Here is a 14,215-nt window from a genome sequence, read left to right as displayed (position 1 = left end):
AGACCCTGACAAAGGAGGGCTGGACTGAAAAACAGTACCCTCAATACTACAGAAATGAGGAAAAGAGGTAATGGGCAACAGAGAACTTTGTCCTGCTCTGAGATCCCCGAAGACTCCCCATCCCCTCCCCCCTGACCTCCTGCCAGAATGTTGGGTTTCAAAGAATGTGCAGATTAACGGATATCAGGAGTAGTGTGGCCCTGGGCTGAGGATAAGGATAATTTACCTGAGTAACAGTCCTGGCTGAATCATTACAGGCCTTCTACTTGGTATATCTCTCTGTAAGTGTAAAGGGAACTTAGCCAAGGAGCATTAAAACCATTGCTGTTGGAAGGAAGTCATATAGTAAGGAAACCACTGAAGGCCAAGAGAGAAAAGCAAGAACAGAAACACAGCCCCAAGGTCTGTAAGACTCACAGTTGGGCAGTACCCAACCATAAGGGAGCCAGCATAGATCTGAAGTGAATACCTGTGACGGAGGGTCTGCGTGTCAGGGAAAGCTGCTGCTGCTGGACATAGGCCCTGCGTCATCAACTGATTTATTACTAGGGCCATGTCAGTGGCAGCGTCTGTGACACACTCTGCCTCTATACTGCCTTCTCTACGGAAAAACCAAGTGGCCTTGAAGGAGGGTAAGATAAAGTTTCAGACTTGGGCTCAGCAGAAGAGGGACTTGAGGCTGGGGCCAGTGCCAGGATCTTCATGTTTCAGTTTGAGGATTGTGTTGCTGTTGGTGATTTCTCTGCCAAGCTTGTACTGTGACCTGGGATCAGTATATTACTCTTCCTATGAAACAGTCACCCCCAAGTTTCTGACAGTGGAAGGAAGGGAAGACCAAGTGGAAAAGCTCTCCTATGTGCTATTTATGCAGGGCCAGAAGCAGCTGATTCACCTGAAGGTGAAGAGAGACTATTTTGTGAATAACTTTCCAGTCTTCAGCTACCACAATGGCACCCTGGGGCAAGAAATGCCTTTCATCTCACATGACTGTCATTATGAAGGCTACATAGAAGGAGTCCCAGGTTCTTTTGTTTCTGTCAACACCTGTTCAGGCCTCAGGGGCGTCCTGATTAAGGAGGAGAAATCCTATGGCATTGAGCCCATTCACTCTTCAAAACGGTTTGAACATGTGTTGTACACCATGGCCCATGAAGCTCCAGTCTCCTGTAGTGTCACTTCCAATGACAGCCAAGTGGCATTCACCAGCCGGCAACAAGAGAGCAGCAAGCCTCGCAGTCGGCAGGTGCCATCCTACTTGTGGTCACACACCAAGTACGTGGAGATGTTTGTCGTGGTCGACAACCAGCGGTTCCAAATGTGGGGCAGTGACGTCAATGAGACAGTCCAGAGAGTAATGGACATCATTGCTCTGGCCAACAGCTTCACTAGGGGAATAAACACAGAGGTGGTGCTGGCTGGAATGGAGATTTGGACCGAGGGGGACCTCACAGAGGTGCCAGTGGACCTGCAAGTTGCACTCAGGAATTTCAATAGCTGGAGACGAGAGAGGCTCTTCCGTCGTGTGAAGCATGATGTTGCCCACATGATCATTGGACACCATCCTAAAGAGGATACGGGGCAGGCATTTCTCAGTGGTGCCTGTTCAAGTGATTTTGCAGCAGCCGTCGAATCCTTCCACCATGAGGATGTCCTCCTGTTTGCGGCGCTCATGGTCCATGAGCTCGGGCACAACTTGGGTATTCCGCATGACCATTCGGCCTGCGTTTGTAAAGATAAACCCTTTGGCCTCATGCGTGAAAATATCACTAAAGAAAGTGGCTTCAGCAACTGCAGCTCTGACTTCTTCTACCAGTTCCTCTGGGAACACAAAGGGGCCTGCCTATTTAACAAGCCTGGGCCCAAAGGCCGCTTACGGAGGGACTCTCGCTGTGGAAATGGTGTTGTAGAAGAGGATGAGCAGTGTGACTGTGGTTCTGACTGTGACAATCACCCATGCTGTGACCAAACATGTAGGCTGAAGGAGAATGCCGAGTGTAGCGATGGACTCTGCTGTGTTAAATGCCAACTGAAATATAAGGGATTCATGTGCCGTCCTGCTTTGGGGGAGTGTGACCTCCCAGAGTATTGTGATGGTTCCTCTGGAGAATGCCCCATAGACAGCTATAAGATAGATGGTACAATGTGTGATAGAATTCACTATTGCGCTGGAGGTCGCTGTAAGAACCCTGATAATCAATGCATGGATATATATGGGTTCTCTGCAAGGTCTGCCCCAGAAAACTGTTACATTTCAATGAACAGAAAAGGGGACCGGTTTGGAAACTGTGGTATTACCAACTCACCTAGGTTAAGATATTTGAAGTGTGTAGATGATAATATATTTTGCGGGAAACTTATATGTACAAATGTTAGACAGGTACCACAAATCAAACCAAATCATACACTGATCCAGGTCGCTCATGAAGGTGACTGGTGCTGGAGCATGGACGCCTATAACACCACTGATATCCCTGATGATGGAGATGTGCACACTGGCACTCTTTGTGCTCCAAACAAAGTCTGTGTAAATTACTCTTGTACTGATTATGCTGTGCTCAAGTATGACTGCAAACCAGCAGAAATGTGTAATGGGAAAGGAGTCTGCAACAATTTTAGGCACTGCCATTGTGAGGCTGGCTATGCTCCCCCTGACTGCAGAGGTCCAGGAGATGGTGGTAGTGTAGACAGTGGTCCACCTGGCAAACCAATTGAAATTCAAAGTGGAGGTATAGGTGGCGGTTCTTTTCATCGTAGCATTGAGTTTAGAAATGTTGGCAAGCTAATTTTCATACTCCCTTCATTTCTTTTAATATTGTTGTTAGTTTTAATATTTTGCATTACCCTCAGGGCTGTAATTGAGTCAGTAGAGACCCTAGGGCGTACCTCGGAGGACAGTTCAGAGGAAACCACTAGTGAGGGATTCTTAACGGAGTTTCTACCAGTGGGGCTACGGGAGAAGGAGTCAGAAGAGAAGGACCAAGAAGAGGAGGGCCCCCCACCGGAGGAGGCCCCCTCGCTGCCGCTGGAGGCTCCCCCCCCGCCGGAGGCCCCACCACCAGGAGAGCCAGCACCATAAGAGGTAGCAGGTGAAGGAAAAGGATAACCAAAGGCAGAAGTGTATTGGTGGAAGAATCCAAAAATATCGAATATCTCAAGCACTGAGTGGGAAAGAGGGGCTCAGAGAAGCAAAGGTGAAGTGAGAATTGATGGCTCCTGTAGCTCTGACCAGGATGTATAGTCTACAGAAACATACTAACATGGGAACAGAGACGCCCCTGCTTTCAGTATTCATTTTAGTAATTTGGTTATATATTCATATATGAACTCATATAAAATATTCTATATTTTTGCTTTTTTCCCATTTCATGAAACAATTTTATTTAAGCTCTTCTCATGAATCATACCTATCAATATCATCTTTCATTTGGGCCAATTTCTGATCTGAAATTACTTTTCAGGGCCTACCATCTTCCATCTACATTGTTTGATACACAGTATTATCTCTACCTATGACTATCACAGGGTCATTAATCCCACTCATAACACATTATCTTAAAAATGTTATCTGTTCAGTAGTCTAATTTGCCCCAAAAGTTGCTATTCACGAATAAAAGGTAATTTAAAATAAATAAAAAGCTATTTTAAGATGAAGCATCACTTCAGACTCCATACAGCCTAGTCCTTGAGGCTTCTTTATTTTGGGGCTCTCTTGGAAGGGGCTACATCTGATCCAGGGAGGTCCGATCACCCTGGGTCTGGGTGCATGGGGGAAGGGGAGCAACCTAGGCAAGAGACAACCTGTCTAGTGCGGAGTTCAATTGGAAGTATTAATTGTTCCTTTTCTGTTTTTCTACTTCACTTATTATATTTATTTCTCATTTCCTTTTTAAGTTAACATATTGTTGACTGACAGTCCAAAGGAACAGAGCTTTGGAGGGTAGTCAATTGTCTGTAAAGAGAGCACAAAGCACATACAATATAACATTGTGCATTCTGTGCAAGACACTGTGCTACTTTACATTTGTTGTCTTAATTTAATCCTCCCATCCACCCTATGAGACCTCCATCTTGTACATGAAGAAACAGAGACCAAAGACTTTTGCTCTAGAGCTGGTAAGGGGTGGAACCTGCATACCGCCTCAGGTATGACTGAATCTACATTCGCCGCTGCCTCGTGAGCCTTTTCCTTTAGTAAAAAAAAGTGAGCAGGAAGACAACTGACATGTCCTTAACTGCCCAGAACGTGGCTTCTTCCTCAGTGACTCTAATGAAACAGAAGCCTTACAAATGGATGTTGATCTCTATCATGAACCTACCACACTGTGTAGTCATGATCGATGAAAGAGTCTTTTCCCCGATTACATCCTGACATCATGGACTGGCAGGTTTGTATCCTATTCAGCTCTGAGAGCCCAGATCACTGTAGGTGCTCAGTAAATGTTGACCAAGTGAATGACTTAACCAGGGCTAACCTTTAAATAGGAGGGTAACTTGTATGGATGCCCCTGCTAGTCCCTAGGCATGGCACCACCGAAACCTTGCTCAGGTGCAGTGTTGCTACAGGTTGAGTGTTCTGAGTCTTGGGGAAATTCCTGAGCATCAGTCCCTGACGGTACATTTGCTGAATCCCTCTTCTAACTGCCCAATCCTATGTGAGCAGAAAAGAGCAAACAAAAGTAGGACAAGACCTAGCCTCTGCTTTCAAGAAGCTTATGTTAATTACTTTTGGTGGAACAAAACTGAACTTCAGAGCAAAATCCAAAATCAAGCCTTCAGTTATGTAAGTTTCCAGGCCACGAGATTTGCTGGTAATCAAATCTCAGGACATTGTATGCCAGAAGGTCAAGATTCATGGTGAAAGCACACTATTAGTTGGTAGTCACCTGAGAGCTTTGAGAACGAGAGTGAAACTGGGTAAATGAAGGCCTCCAAGGGTAAACCTGTCATTAGAGACTTCTGAAAAAGATGTGGAGGATTTCTGCTGAGAAGCACTTCAGTGGAAAACAGAAGTGGCAATCTTCCTAAGTGCACATGCTAATGATGACTATAATAAAAGCTAGTAAGCATCAGTCTTTTTAAAAAAAACCTGAAGAAACAGAAGGGAATCATGATTTAGGTATGGGGTAAATATGCTTAGCTAACTCAAAGGTGTTCTTTAAAAACCAAAAGTCAGGTAGATAATTGGGAATAAATCAGTAAAACCTATTTAGGATTTCATAATACTTGACAACAAAGTTTACAAAAATTTAGCAAATATGGAAGTTGTATAGACTATTTAAAATGTTTAGTTGCTGTCTTTATGACCGACCCTCAAGTTTACAAGACCAGGTTAAAGGCAGGAAACAAAGGTTAGGACAGCTATTTGAATGAACTTCCTCTGAAAGAGTGATCAAAAAATGAACATATTTATAAATTATCAGGTGAATCTTAAAATGGGTGGAAACCCCAGAGCCTGGGGATTGAAGGCTGAAGCTCTTTAGGATAGACTAGAGCAGGGAAGTGGCCAGTTTTTTTTTTTTTATCAGTCATCAATGTTATACACATCAGTGTATACATGTCAATTCCAATCGCCCAATTCAGCACACCACCATCCCCACCCCACCACAGTTTTCCCCCCTTGGTGTCTATACGTTTGTCCTCTACATCTGTGTCTCAACTTCTGCCCTGCAAACCGGTTCATCTGTACCAGTTTTCTAGGTTCCACATACATGTGTTAATATACGATATTCGTTTTTCTCTTTCTGACTTACTTCACTCTGTATGACAGTCTCTAGGTCCATCCACATCTCTAGAAATGACCCAATTTCGTTCCTTTTTATGGCTGAGTAATATCCCATTGTACATATGTACCACATCTTCTTTATCCATTTGTCTGTCAATGGGCATTTAGGTTGCTTCCATGTCCTGGCTATTGTAAATAGTGCTACAATGAACGTTGGGGTGCATGTGTCTTTCTGAATTATGGTTTTCTCTGGGTATATGCCCAGTAGTGGGATTGCTGGGTCATATGGTAGTTCTATTTTTAGTTTTTTAAGGAACCTCCATACTGTTCTCCATAGTGGCTGTATCAATTTACATGCCCACCAACAGTGCAAGAGGGTTCCCTTTTCTCTTCCACACCCTCTCCAGCTTTTGTTGTTTGTAGATTTTCTGATGATGCCCATTCTAACTGGTGTGAGGTGATATCTCATTGTAGTTTTGATTTGCATTTCTCTAATAATTAGTGATGTTGAGCAGCTTTTCATGTGCTTCTTGGCCATCTGTATGTCTTCTTTGGAGAAATGTCTGTTTAGGTCTTCTGCCCATTTTTGGACTGGGTTGTTTTTTTGATACTGAGCTGTTTATATATTTTGGAGATTAATCCTTTGTCCGTTGATTCATTTGCAAATATTTTCTCCCATTCTGAGGGTTGTCTTTTTGTCTTCTTTGTAGTTTCCTTTGATGTGCAAAAGCTTTTAAGTTTCATTAGGTCCCATTTGTTTATTTTTTTTATTTCCATTACTCTAGGAGGTGGATCAAAAAAGATCTTGCTGTGACTTATGTCAAAGAGTGTTCTTCCTATGTTTTCCTCTAAGAGTTTTATAGTGTCCGGTCTTACATTTAGGTCTCTAATCCATTTTGAGTTCATTTTTGTGTATGGTGTTAGGGAGTGTTCTAATTTCATTCTTTTACATGTAGCTGTCCAGTTTTCCCAGCACCATTTATTGAAGAGACTGTCTTTTCTCCATTGTATATCCTTGCCTCCTTTGTATATCCTTGCCTCCTTTGTCATAGATTAGTTGACCATAGGTGCGTGGGTTTATCTCTGGGCTTTCGATCCTGTTCCATTGATCTATATTTCTGTTTTTGTGCCAGTACCATATTGTCTTGGTTACTGTAGCTTTGTAGTATAGTCTGAAGTCAGGGAGTCTGATTCCTCCAACTCCGTTTTTTTCCCTCAAGACTGCTTTGGCTATTCGGTGTCTTTTGTGTCTCCATACAAATTTTAAGATTTTTTATTCTACTTCTGTAAAAAATGCCATTGGTAATTTGATAGGGATTGCATTGAATCTGTAGATTGCTTTGGGTAGTACAGTCATTTTCACAATATTGATTCTTCCAATCCAAGAACATGGTAGATCTCTCCATCTGTTGGTATCATCTTTCATTTCTTTCATCAGTGTCTTATAGTTTTCTGCATACAGATCTTTTGTCTCCCTAGGTAGGTTTATTCCTAGGTATTTTATTCTTTTTGTTGTAATGGTAAATGGGAGTGTTTTCTTAATTTCTCTTTCAGATTTTTCATCGTTAGTGTATAGGAATGCAAGAGATTTCTGTGCATTAATTTTGTATCCTTCAACTTTACCAGATTCATTGATTAGCTCTAGTAGTTTTCTGGTGGCACCTTTAGGATTCTCTATGTATAGTATCATGTCATCTGCAAACAGTGACAGTTTTACTTCTTCTTTTCCAATTTGTATTCCTTTTATTTCCTTTTCTTCTCTGATTGCCATTGCTAGGACTTCCAAAACTATGTTGAATAATAGTGGTGACAGTGGACATCCTTGTCTTGTTCTTGATCTTAGAGGAAATGCTTTCAGTTTTTCACCATTGAGAATGATGTTTGCTGTGGTTTGTCTTATATGGTCTTTATTATGTTGAGATAGGTTCCCTCTATGCCCACTTTCTGGAGAGTTTTTATCATAAATGGGTGTTGAATTTTGTCAAAAGCTTTTTCTGCATCTATTGAGATGATCATATGGTTTTTCTTCTTCAATTTGTTAATATGGTGTATCACATTGATTGATTTGTGTATATTGAAGAATCCTTGCATCCCTGGGATAAATCCCACTTGATCATGGTGTATGATCCTTTTAATGTGTTGTTGGATTCTGTTTGCTAGTATTCTGTTGAGGATTTTTGCATCTATATTCATCAGCGATATTGGTCTGTAATTTTTTTTGTAGTATCTTTGTCTGGTTTTGGTATCAGGGTGATGGTGGCCTCATAGAATGAGTTTGGGAGTGTGCCTTCCTCTGCAATTTTTTGGAAGAGTTTGAGAAGGACAGGTGTTAGCTCTTCTCTAAATGTTTGATAGAATTCACCTGTGAAGCCATCTGGTCCTGGACTTTTGTTTGTTGGAAGATTTTTAATCACAGTTTCAATTTCATTACTTGTGATTGGTCTGTTCATATTTTCTATTTCTTCCTGGTTCAGCCTTGGAAGGCTATACCTTTCTAAGAATTTGTCCATTTCTTCCAGGTTGTCCATTTTATCAGCATAGAGTTGCTTGTAGTAGTCTCTTAGGATGCTTTGTACTTCTGCAGTGTCTGTTGTAACTTCTCCTTTTTCATTTCTAATTTTATTGATTTGAGTCCTCTCCCTCTTTTTCTTGATGAGTCTGGCTAATGGTTTATCAATTTTGTTTACCTTCTCAAAGAACCAGCTTTTAGTTTTATTGATCTTTGCTATTGCTTTGTGTCTGTTTCATTTATTTCTGCTCTGATCTTTATGATTTCTTTCCTTCTACTAACTTTGGGTTTTGTTTGTTCTTTCTCTAGTTCCTTTAGGTGTAGGGTTAGATTGTTTATTTGAGATTTTTCTTGTTTCTTGAGGTAGGCTTGTATAGCTATACACTTCCCTCTTAGAACCACTTTTGCTGCATCCCATAGGTTTTGGATTGTTGTGTTTTCATTGTCATTTGTCTCTAGGTATTTTTTGATTTCCTCTTTGATTTCTTCAGTGATCTCTTGGTTATTTAGTAACATATTGTTTAGCCTCCATGTGTTTGTGTTTTTTACGTTTTTTCCCTGTAATTGATCTCTAATCTCATAGCATTGTGGTCAGAAAAGATGTTTGATACGATTTCAATTTTCTTAAATTTACTGAGGCTTGATTTGTGACCCAAGATGTGATCTATCCAGGAGAATGTTCCGTGAGCACTTGAGAAGAAAGTGTAATCTGCTGTTTTTGGATGGAATGTCCTATAAATATCAATTAAATCTATCTGGTCTATTGTGTCATTTAAAGCTTCTGTTTCCTTATTAATTGTCTGTTTGGATGATCTGTCCATTGGTGTAAGTGAGGGGTTAAGGTCCCCCACTATTATTGTGTTACTGTCGATTTCCTCTTTTATAGCTGTTAGCAGTTGCCTTATGTATTGAGGTGCTCCTATGTTGGGTGCATATATATTTATAATATATCTTCTTCTTGGATTGATCCCTTGAGCATTATGTAGTGTCCTTCCTTGTCTCTTGTAACATTCTTTATTTTAAAGTCTATTTTATCTGACATGAGTACTGCTATTCCAGCTTTCTTTTGATTTCCATTTGCATGGAATATCTTTTTCCATCACCTCACTCTCAGTCCGTATGTGTCCCTAGGTCTGAAGTGGGTGGGTCCCTTGTAGACAGCATATATACGGGTCTTGTTTTTGTATCCATTCAGCAAGCCTGTGTCTTTTGGTTGGAGCATTTAATCCATTCACCTTTAAGGTAATTATCGATATGTATGTTCCTATGACCATTTTCTTAATTGTTTTGGGTTTGTTTTTGTAGGTCCTTTTCTTCTCTTCAGTTTCCCACTTAGGGAAGTTCCTTTAGCATTTGTTGGAGAGCTGGTTTGGTGGTGCTGAATTCTCTTAGCTTTTGCTTGTCTGTAAAGCTTTTGATTTCTCCATCAAATCTAAATGAGATCCTTGCCGGGTAGAGTAATCTTGGTTGTAGGTTCTTCCCTTTCATCACTTTAAGTATGGCATGCCACTCCCTTCTGGCTTGTAGAGTTTCTGCTGAGAAATTAGCTGTTAACGTTATGGCAGTTCCCTTGTATGTTATTTGTCATTTTTCCCTTGCTGCTTTCAATAATTTTTCTTTGTCTTTAATTTTTGCCAATTTGATTACTATGTGTCTCAGCGTTTTTCTCCTTGGGTTTGTCCTGTATGGGACTCTCTGCGTTTCCTGGACTTGGGTGGCTATTTCCTTTCCCATGTTAGGGAAGTTTTCGACTATAATCTCTTCAAATATTTTCTCAGGTACTTTCTCTCTTTTCCTTCTGGGACCCCTATAATGCGAATGTTGTTGCTTTTAATGTTGTCCCAGAGGTCTCTTAGGCTGTCTTCATTTCTTTTCATTCTTTTTTCTTTATTTTGTTCTGCAGCAGTGAATTCCACCATTCTGTCTTCCAGGTCACTTATCCGTTCTTCTGCCTCAGTTATTCTGCTATTGATTCCTTCTAGTGTAGTTTTCATTTCAGTTATTGTATTGGTCATCTCTGTTTGTTTTTTCTTTCATTCTTCTAGGTCTTTGTTAAACATTTCTTGCATCTTCTCGATCTTTGCCTCCTTTCTTTTTCCGAGGTCCTGGATCATCTTCACTATCATTATTCTGAAATCTTTTTCTGGAAGGTTGCCTATCTCCACTTCATTTAGTTGTTTTTCTGGGGTTTTATCTTGTTCCTTCATCTGGTACATAGCCCTCTGCCTTTTCATCTTGTCTATCTTTCTGTGAATGTGGTTTTTGTTCCACAGGCTGTAGGATTGTATTTCTTCTTGCTTCTGCTGTCTGCCCTCTCTATGTGAAGTTTTAACTGTCCTATTCCCATAGCTGTCTCCTCAGGTCCCCACGAGTCATCTCAACTACAACTCAACTGCATCATCTCAACTAAAATGGCTGTGAAAACAGGCAGCCTAGCACACAGTGGAATGGGCAGAACACTTTGGAGCTCCCTCAAAAGCCCTATCCCCATAGCACTGTTACTAATTTGCATGTCTCACAGGTCCCTGGAAAATCCCCATTCACAGGACTTGTCTTGCTATAAAACTCGTACAAGAAAGCATAAGGCAAAAATTTCATGGCATTGGATTTGGCAAAGGTTTCTCAGATATGACACCAAAGGCACAGGCAAGAAAAGAAAAAACAGACAAAATGGACTTTATGAAAATTTAAAAATTTTGTGCATCAAAAAATACTATTAACAGAGTGAAAAGGCAACCCACAGAATGAGAGAAAATATTTGCAACTCATATATCTGATAAGGGATTAATATCCAGAATATATAGACAACTCCTAAAACTCAACAACAACAAAGAAAAAAAATGGCCTGATTCAAAAAACGGGCAAAGGACTCAAACAGACATTTCTCCAAAGAAGATACATGAATGGCCTACTGCACATGAAAAGATGCTCAATGTCACTAATCCTTATGGAAATGCAAATCTAAACTACAATGAGATACCACCTCGTATCCATTAGGATGGCCACTATAAAAACAAAAAGAAACAGAAAAGAACAAGTGTTGGAGAGGAGGTGGAGAAAACTGGAACCCCTGTGCACTGTTGGTGGGAACATAAAATGGTACAGATGCTGTGGAATGGTATGGCAGTTCCTCAAAAAATTAAAAATAGAAGACCGTATGATCCAGCAACTCCACTTCTGGTTATAAGCCCAAAAGAATTGAATGCAGGATCCTGAAGAGATATTTGTAGGTCCATGTTCAAAGCAGCATTAATTCATAATAGCTAAAATAAGGAAGCAACCCGAGTGCCCATAGAGGGGTGAATGGATAAGCAGAATGTGGGATATACACACAATGTAATATTACTCACCCATAAAAAGAAAGGAAATTCTGCAATATGTCACAACATGGATGGACCTTGAGGACAGTATGCTAAGTGAAGTAAGCCAGTCACAAAAAGGTAAATACTGTATGATTCCACTTAAATGAGGTATTTGAGTAGTAAAATCACAGAGACAGAAAATCGGATGGTGGTTGCTAGGGGCTGGGGGAAAGCAGACAGTGGGGATTTATACTTTAATGAGTATAGCATTTCAGTTTCACACAATGAAAAGAGTTCTGGAGATGGACAGTAGTAATGGCAACACAATATATAACAGTACTTAATACCACTGAAGTGTATACGTATAAATGGTTAAGATGGTAAATTTTATGTTCTGAATGTTTTAACAGAATTTAAAAAATCAGAAGAAAAAGATGAAATACTTTTCCACTCTAAGAGACACCATCAAGAAAGTGAAAAGACAGCCCACAGAATGGGAGAAAATATTTGCAAATTATGTACTTGATGGAGACTAGTACCCAGGAAATATTAATAACTCTTACAACTCAACAAGAAAAAGACACCCCATTTTAAAAGGGCAAAAGATGTGAATAGATGCCTCTCCATAGAGGATATAAATGAGCAATAAGAATATGAAAAGCTGTGCAACATCACTAATTATTAGGGAAGTGCAAATCAGAACTGCAGTGAGATACCCCTTACATCCACTAGGATGGCTATAATCAAAAAGACAGACAATAACACATGTCAGTGAAGATGTGGAAAAATTGGAATCCCCATTCACTGCTGGCAGGAGTGTAAAATTGTGCAGCTACTTTGGAAAACAGTTGGGCAGTTCCTCAAAGGCTAAACATAATTATCACATGACCAAGCAATTCTAAGTATCCACCCAAGGGATATGAAAACATATTTCTTTACAAAACCTTGTACTGAAATGTCCATAGCACTATTATTTGTAATAGTCAAACAGTGGAAACAACCAGGATGTTCACCAACTGATGAATCAAAAAATATGGTATATCCATATGAAAAGAATGTTATTTGGCCAAAAGGAAATGTACTGATACCTGCTACAACGTGGCTAATCTTTGAACGCATTATGCTAGGTGAAATAAGCCAGTCAAAGAAGACTACAACATGTAGGATTCCATTGCTATGAATTGTCCAGAATAGACAAAATCATAGAGATAGAAAGTAGAGTAGTGATAACCAGGGGCCGGAAGGAGCTGAGAATGGAGAGCGACTGCTAATGGACACGGGAGTTTTGTTTTGGAGTGAGGAAAATGTTCTAAAATTGTTTGTGGTGATGACTGTATAACTTTCTGAACATACTACAAACCACTGAATTGTACAGTTTGAAGGATGAATATTCTGGCATGTGACTTTATATCTCAATAAAGCTGTTATTAAAAGACAAGTAAAATAAAATGACATGATTCTGGGATGCGTATTTAGGAAGCAAAATAATAAAGAAAGTGATTAGCAGTTACCATAAAAGACAAGATCATGATCTCTCTGAAGCAGGAGGATATGTGATTGGCAGGGGCACATAGGTGACTTCTATGAAGTTAAAACTGTTGATTACCTCATTAGGGTTGTACTTTCATAGCTGTTTCTCTCTCTCTCTCTCTCCCCCTCTCTCTTTCTCGGTAAAATATACTTAAGTTAATCATCTTAACCATTTTTTAAGTGTATAGTTCATTGGCATTAAATACATTCACATTGTTGTGCAACCATCATCAACACCCATTTCCAGAACTTTTCATCATCCCAAACTGAAAGTCTGCACGCATTAGACAAGAACTCCCCATTACTCTATTCCCCCACCCCTGGTAAACTATTCTACTTTCTGCCTCTATGAACTTGACTATTTGTGGAACCTCATATACATGAGATTATATGGTATTTGCCCTTTTGTGTCTGGCTTAGCTGTTCTCATTTTACCAATTTACTGAAAAATACATTTATGTTTTATGCACATTTTGTGACTGGGCTATGAGTCAAAATAAAAAATTTCAGAAAAGAAAAAAGGAGTGATGCAAATTGGAACAGAATATCTCTTGATACTCTTTCAAAGAATTTCATTATAAACCAGAGAGGAGGAGAAACTGGACAGTGACTGGAGGGTGACGTGGGCTGAGACGGATGGTTTTCTAAAGGTGAGAAATAACAGCGAATAATAAGATTGGATCCAGTGGACAAACAGATGTTTAAGATGTAAAAGAGAGAAGGGAGAAATGGAAGAGTGAAGTCCATGAGAAACTGAAAGGGAAGGACACCCCCACGCACAAGTAAAAGGATTGGTCTTGGATTGGAGTATGGACAATTTATCCACTATAGCGGGGGGAACATTTAGATACAGGTGGACTCATCCAGTGTCTACATGTGGAGGTATTCTTTTGATTGCTTCTATTTTTTCTCAGTGAAATATGAGGCAAGAAGAAATTTGGAGAGTGAACCAAACAGCAAAATGCAGTAAGAAGTACAATACATTTTGAGATCATGACTGTGCCATTAGTCAGCATGGTTATCGTGGGTTTTTCTGAAGACATTTTCAGATGTTCAGGGCAGGCATGAAGCAAGTACAAACCCATAAGATATATCAGATGAGACACCACAGCAACCATACCTGGGAGCTATTTATTCATTCAATAAATAATT

The 14,215-nt window shown here is 40.1% G+C and overlaps 2 protein-coding genes across 5 annotated transcripts in view; one reads left to right on the top strand and one right to left on the bottom strand.

Annotated features, from left to right (window-relative positions):
- The window catches only part of TMEM116 (transmembrane protein 116), a 188,575-nt gene that overhangs the window by 35,553 nt on the left and 138,807 nt on the right, over positions 1 to 14,215 (bottom strand). The window lies entirely within an intron of this gene.
- On the top strand, positions 554 to 3,087 carry LOC132347766 (disintegrin and metalloproteinase domain-containing protein 1a-like). The gene has a single exon (XM_059894571.1). The coding sequence runs from the start codon at positions 554 to 556 to the stop codon at positions 3,074 to 3,076; it is 2,523 nt and encodes an 840-aa protein (XP_059750554.1). The 3' UTR covers positions 3,077 to 3,087.

This window comes from Balaenoptera ricei, chromosome 14, assembly GCF_028023285.1.
Source record: "Balaenoptera ricei isolate mBalRic1 chromosome 14, mBalRic1.hap2, whole genome shotgun sequence".
Classification (NCBI taxonomy): Eukaryota; Metazoa; Chordata; class Mammalia; order Artiodactyla; family Balaenopteridae; genus Balaenoptera; species Balaenoptera ricei.
This window is presented reverse-complemented; position numbering and strand designations above follow the sequence as displayed.

Excerpts from the sequence above, each read along its gene's own strand:
- LOC132347766 (XM_059894571.1), top strand. The coding sequence starts at position 554 with ATGTCAGTGGCAGCGTCTGTGACACACTCTGCCTCTATACTGCCTTCT.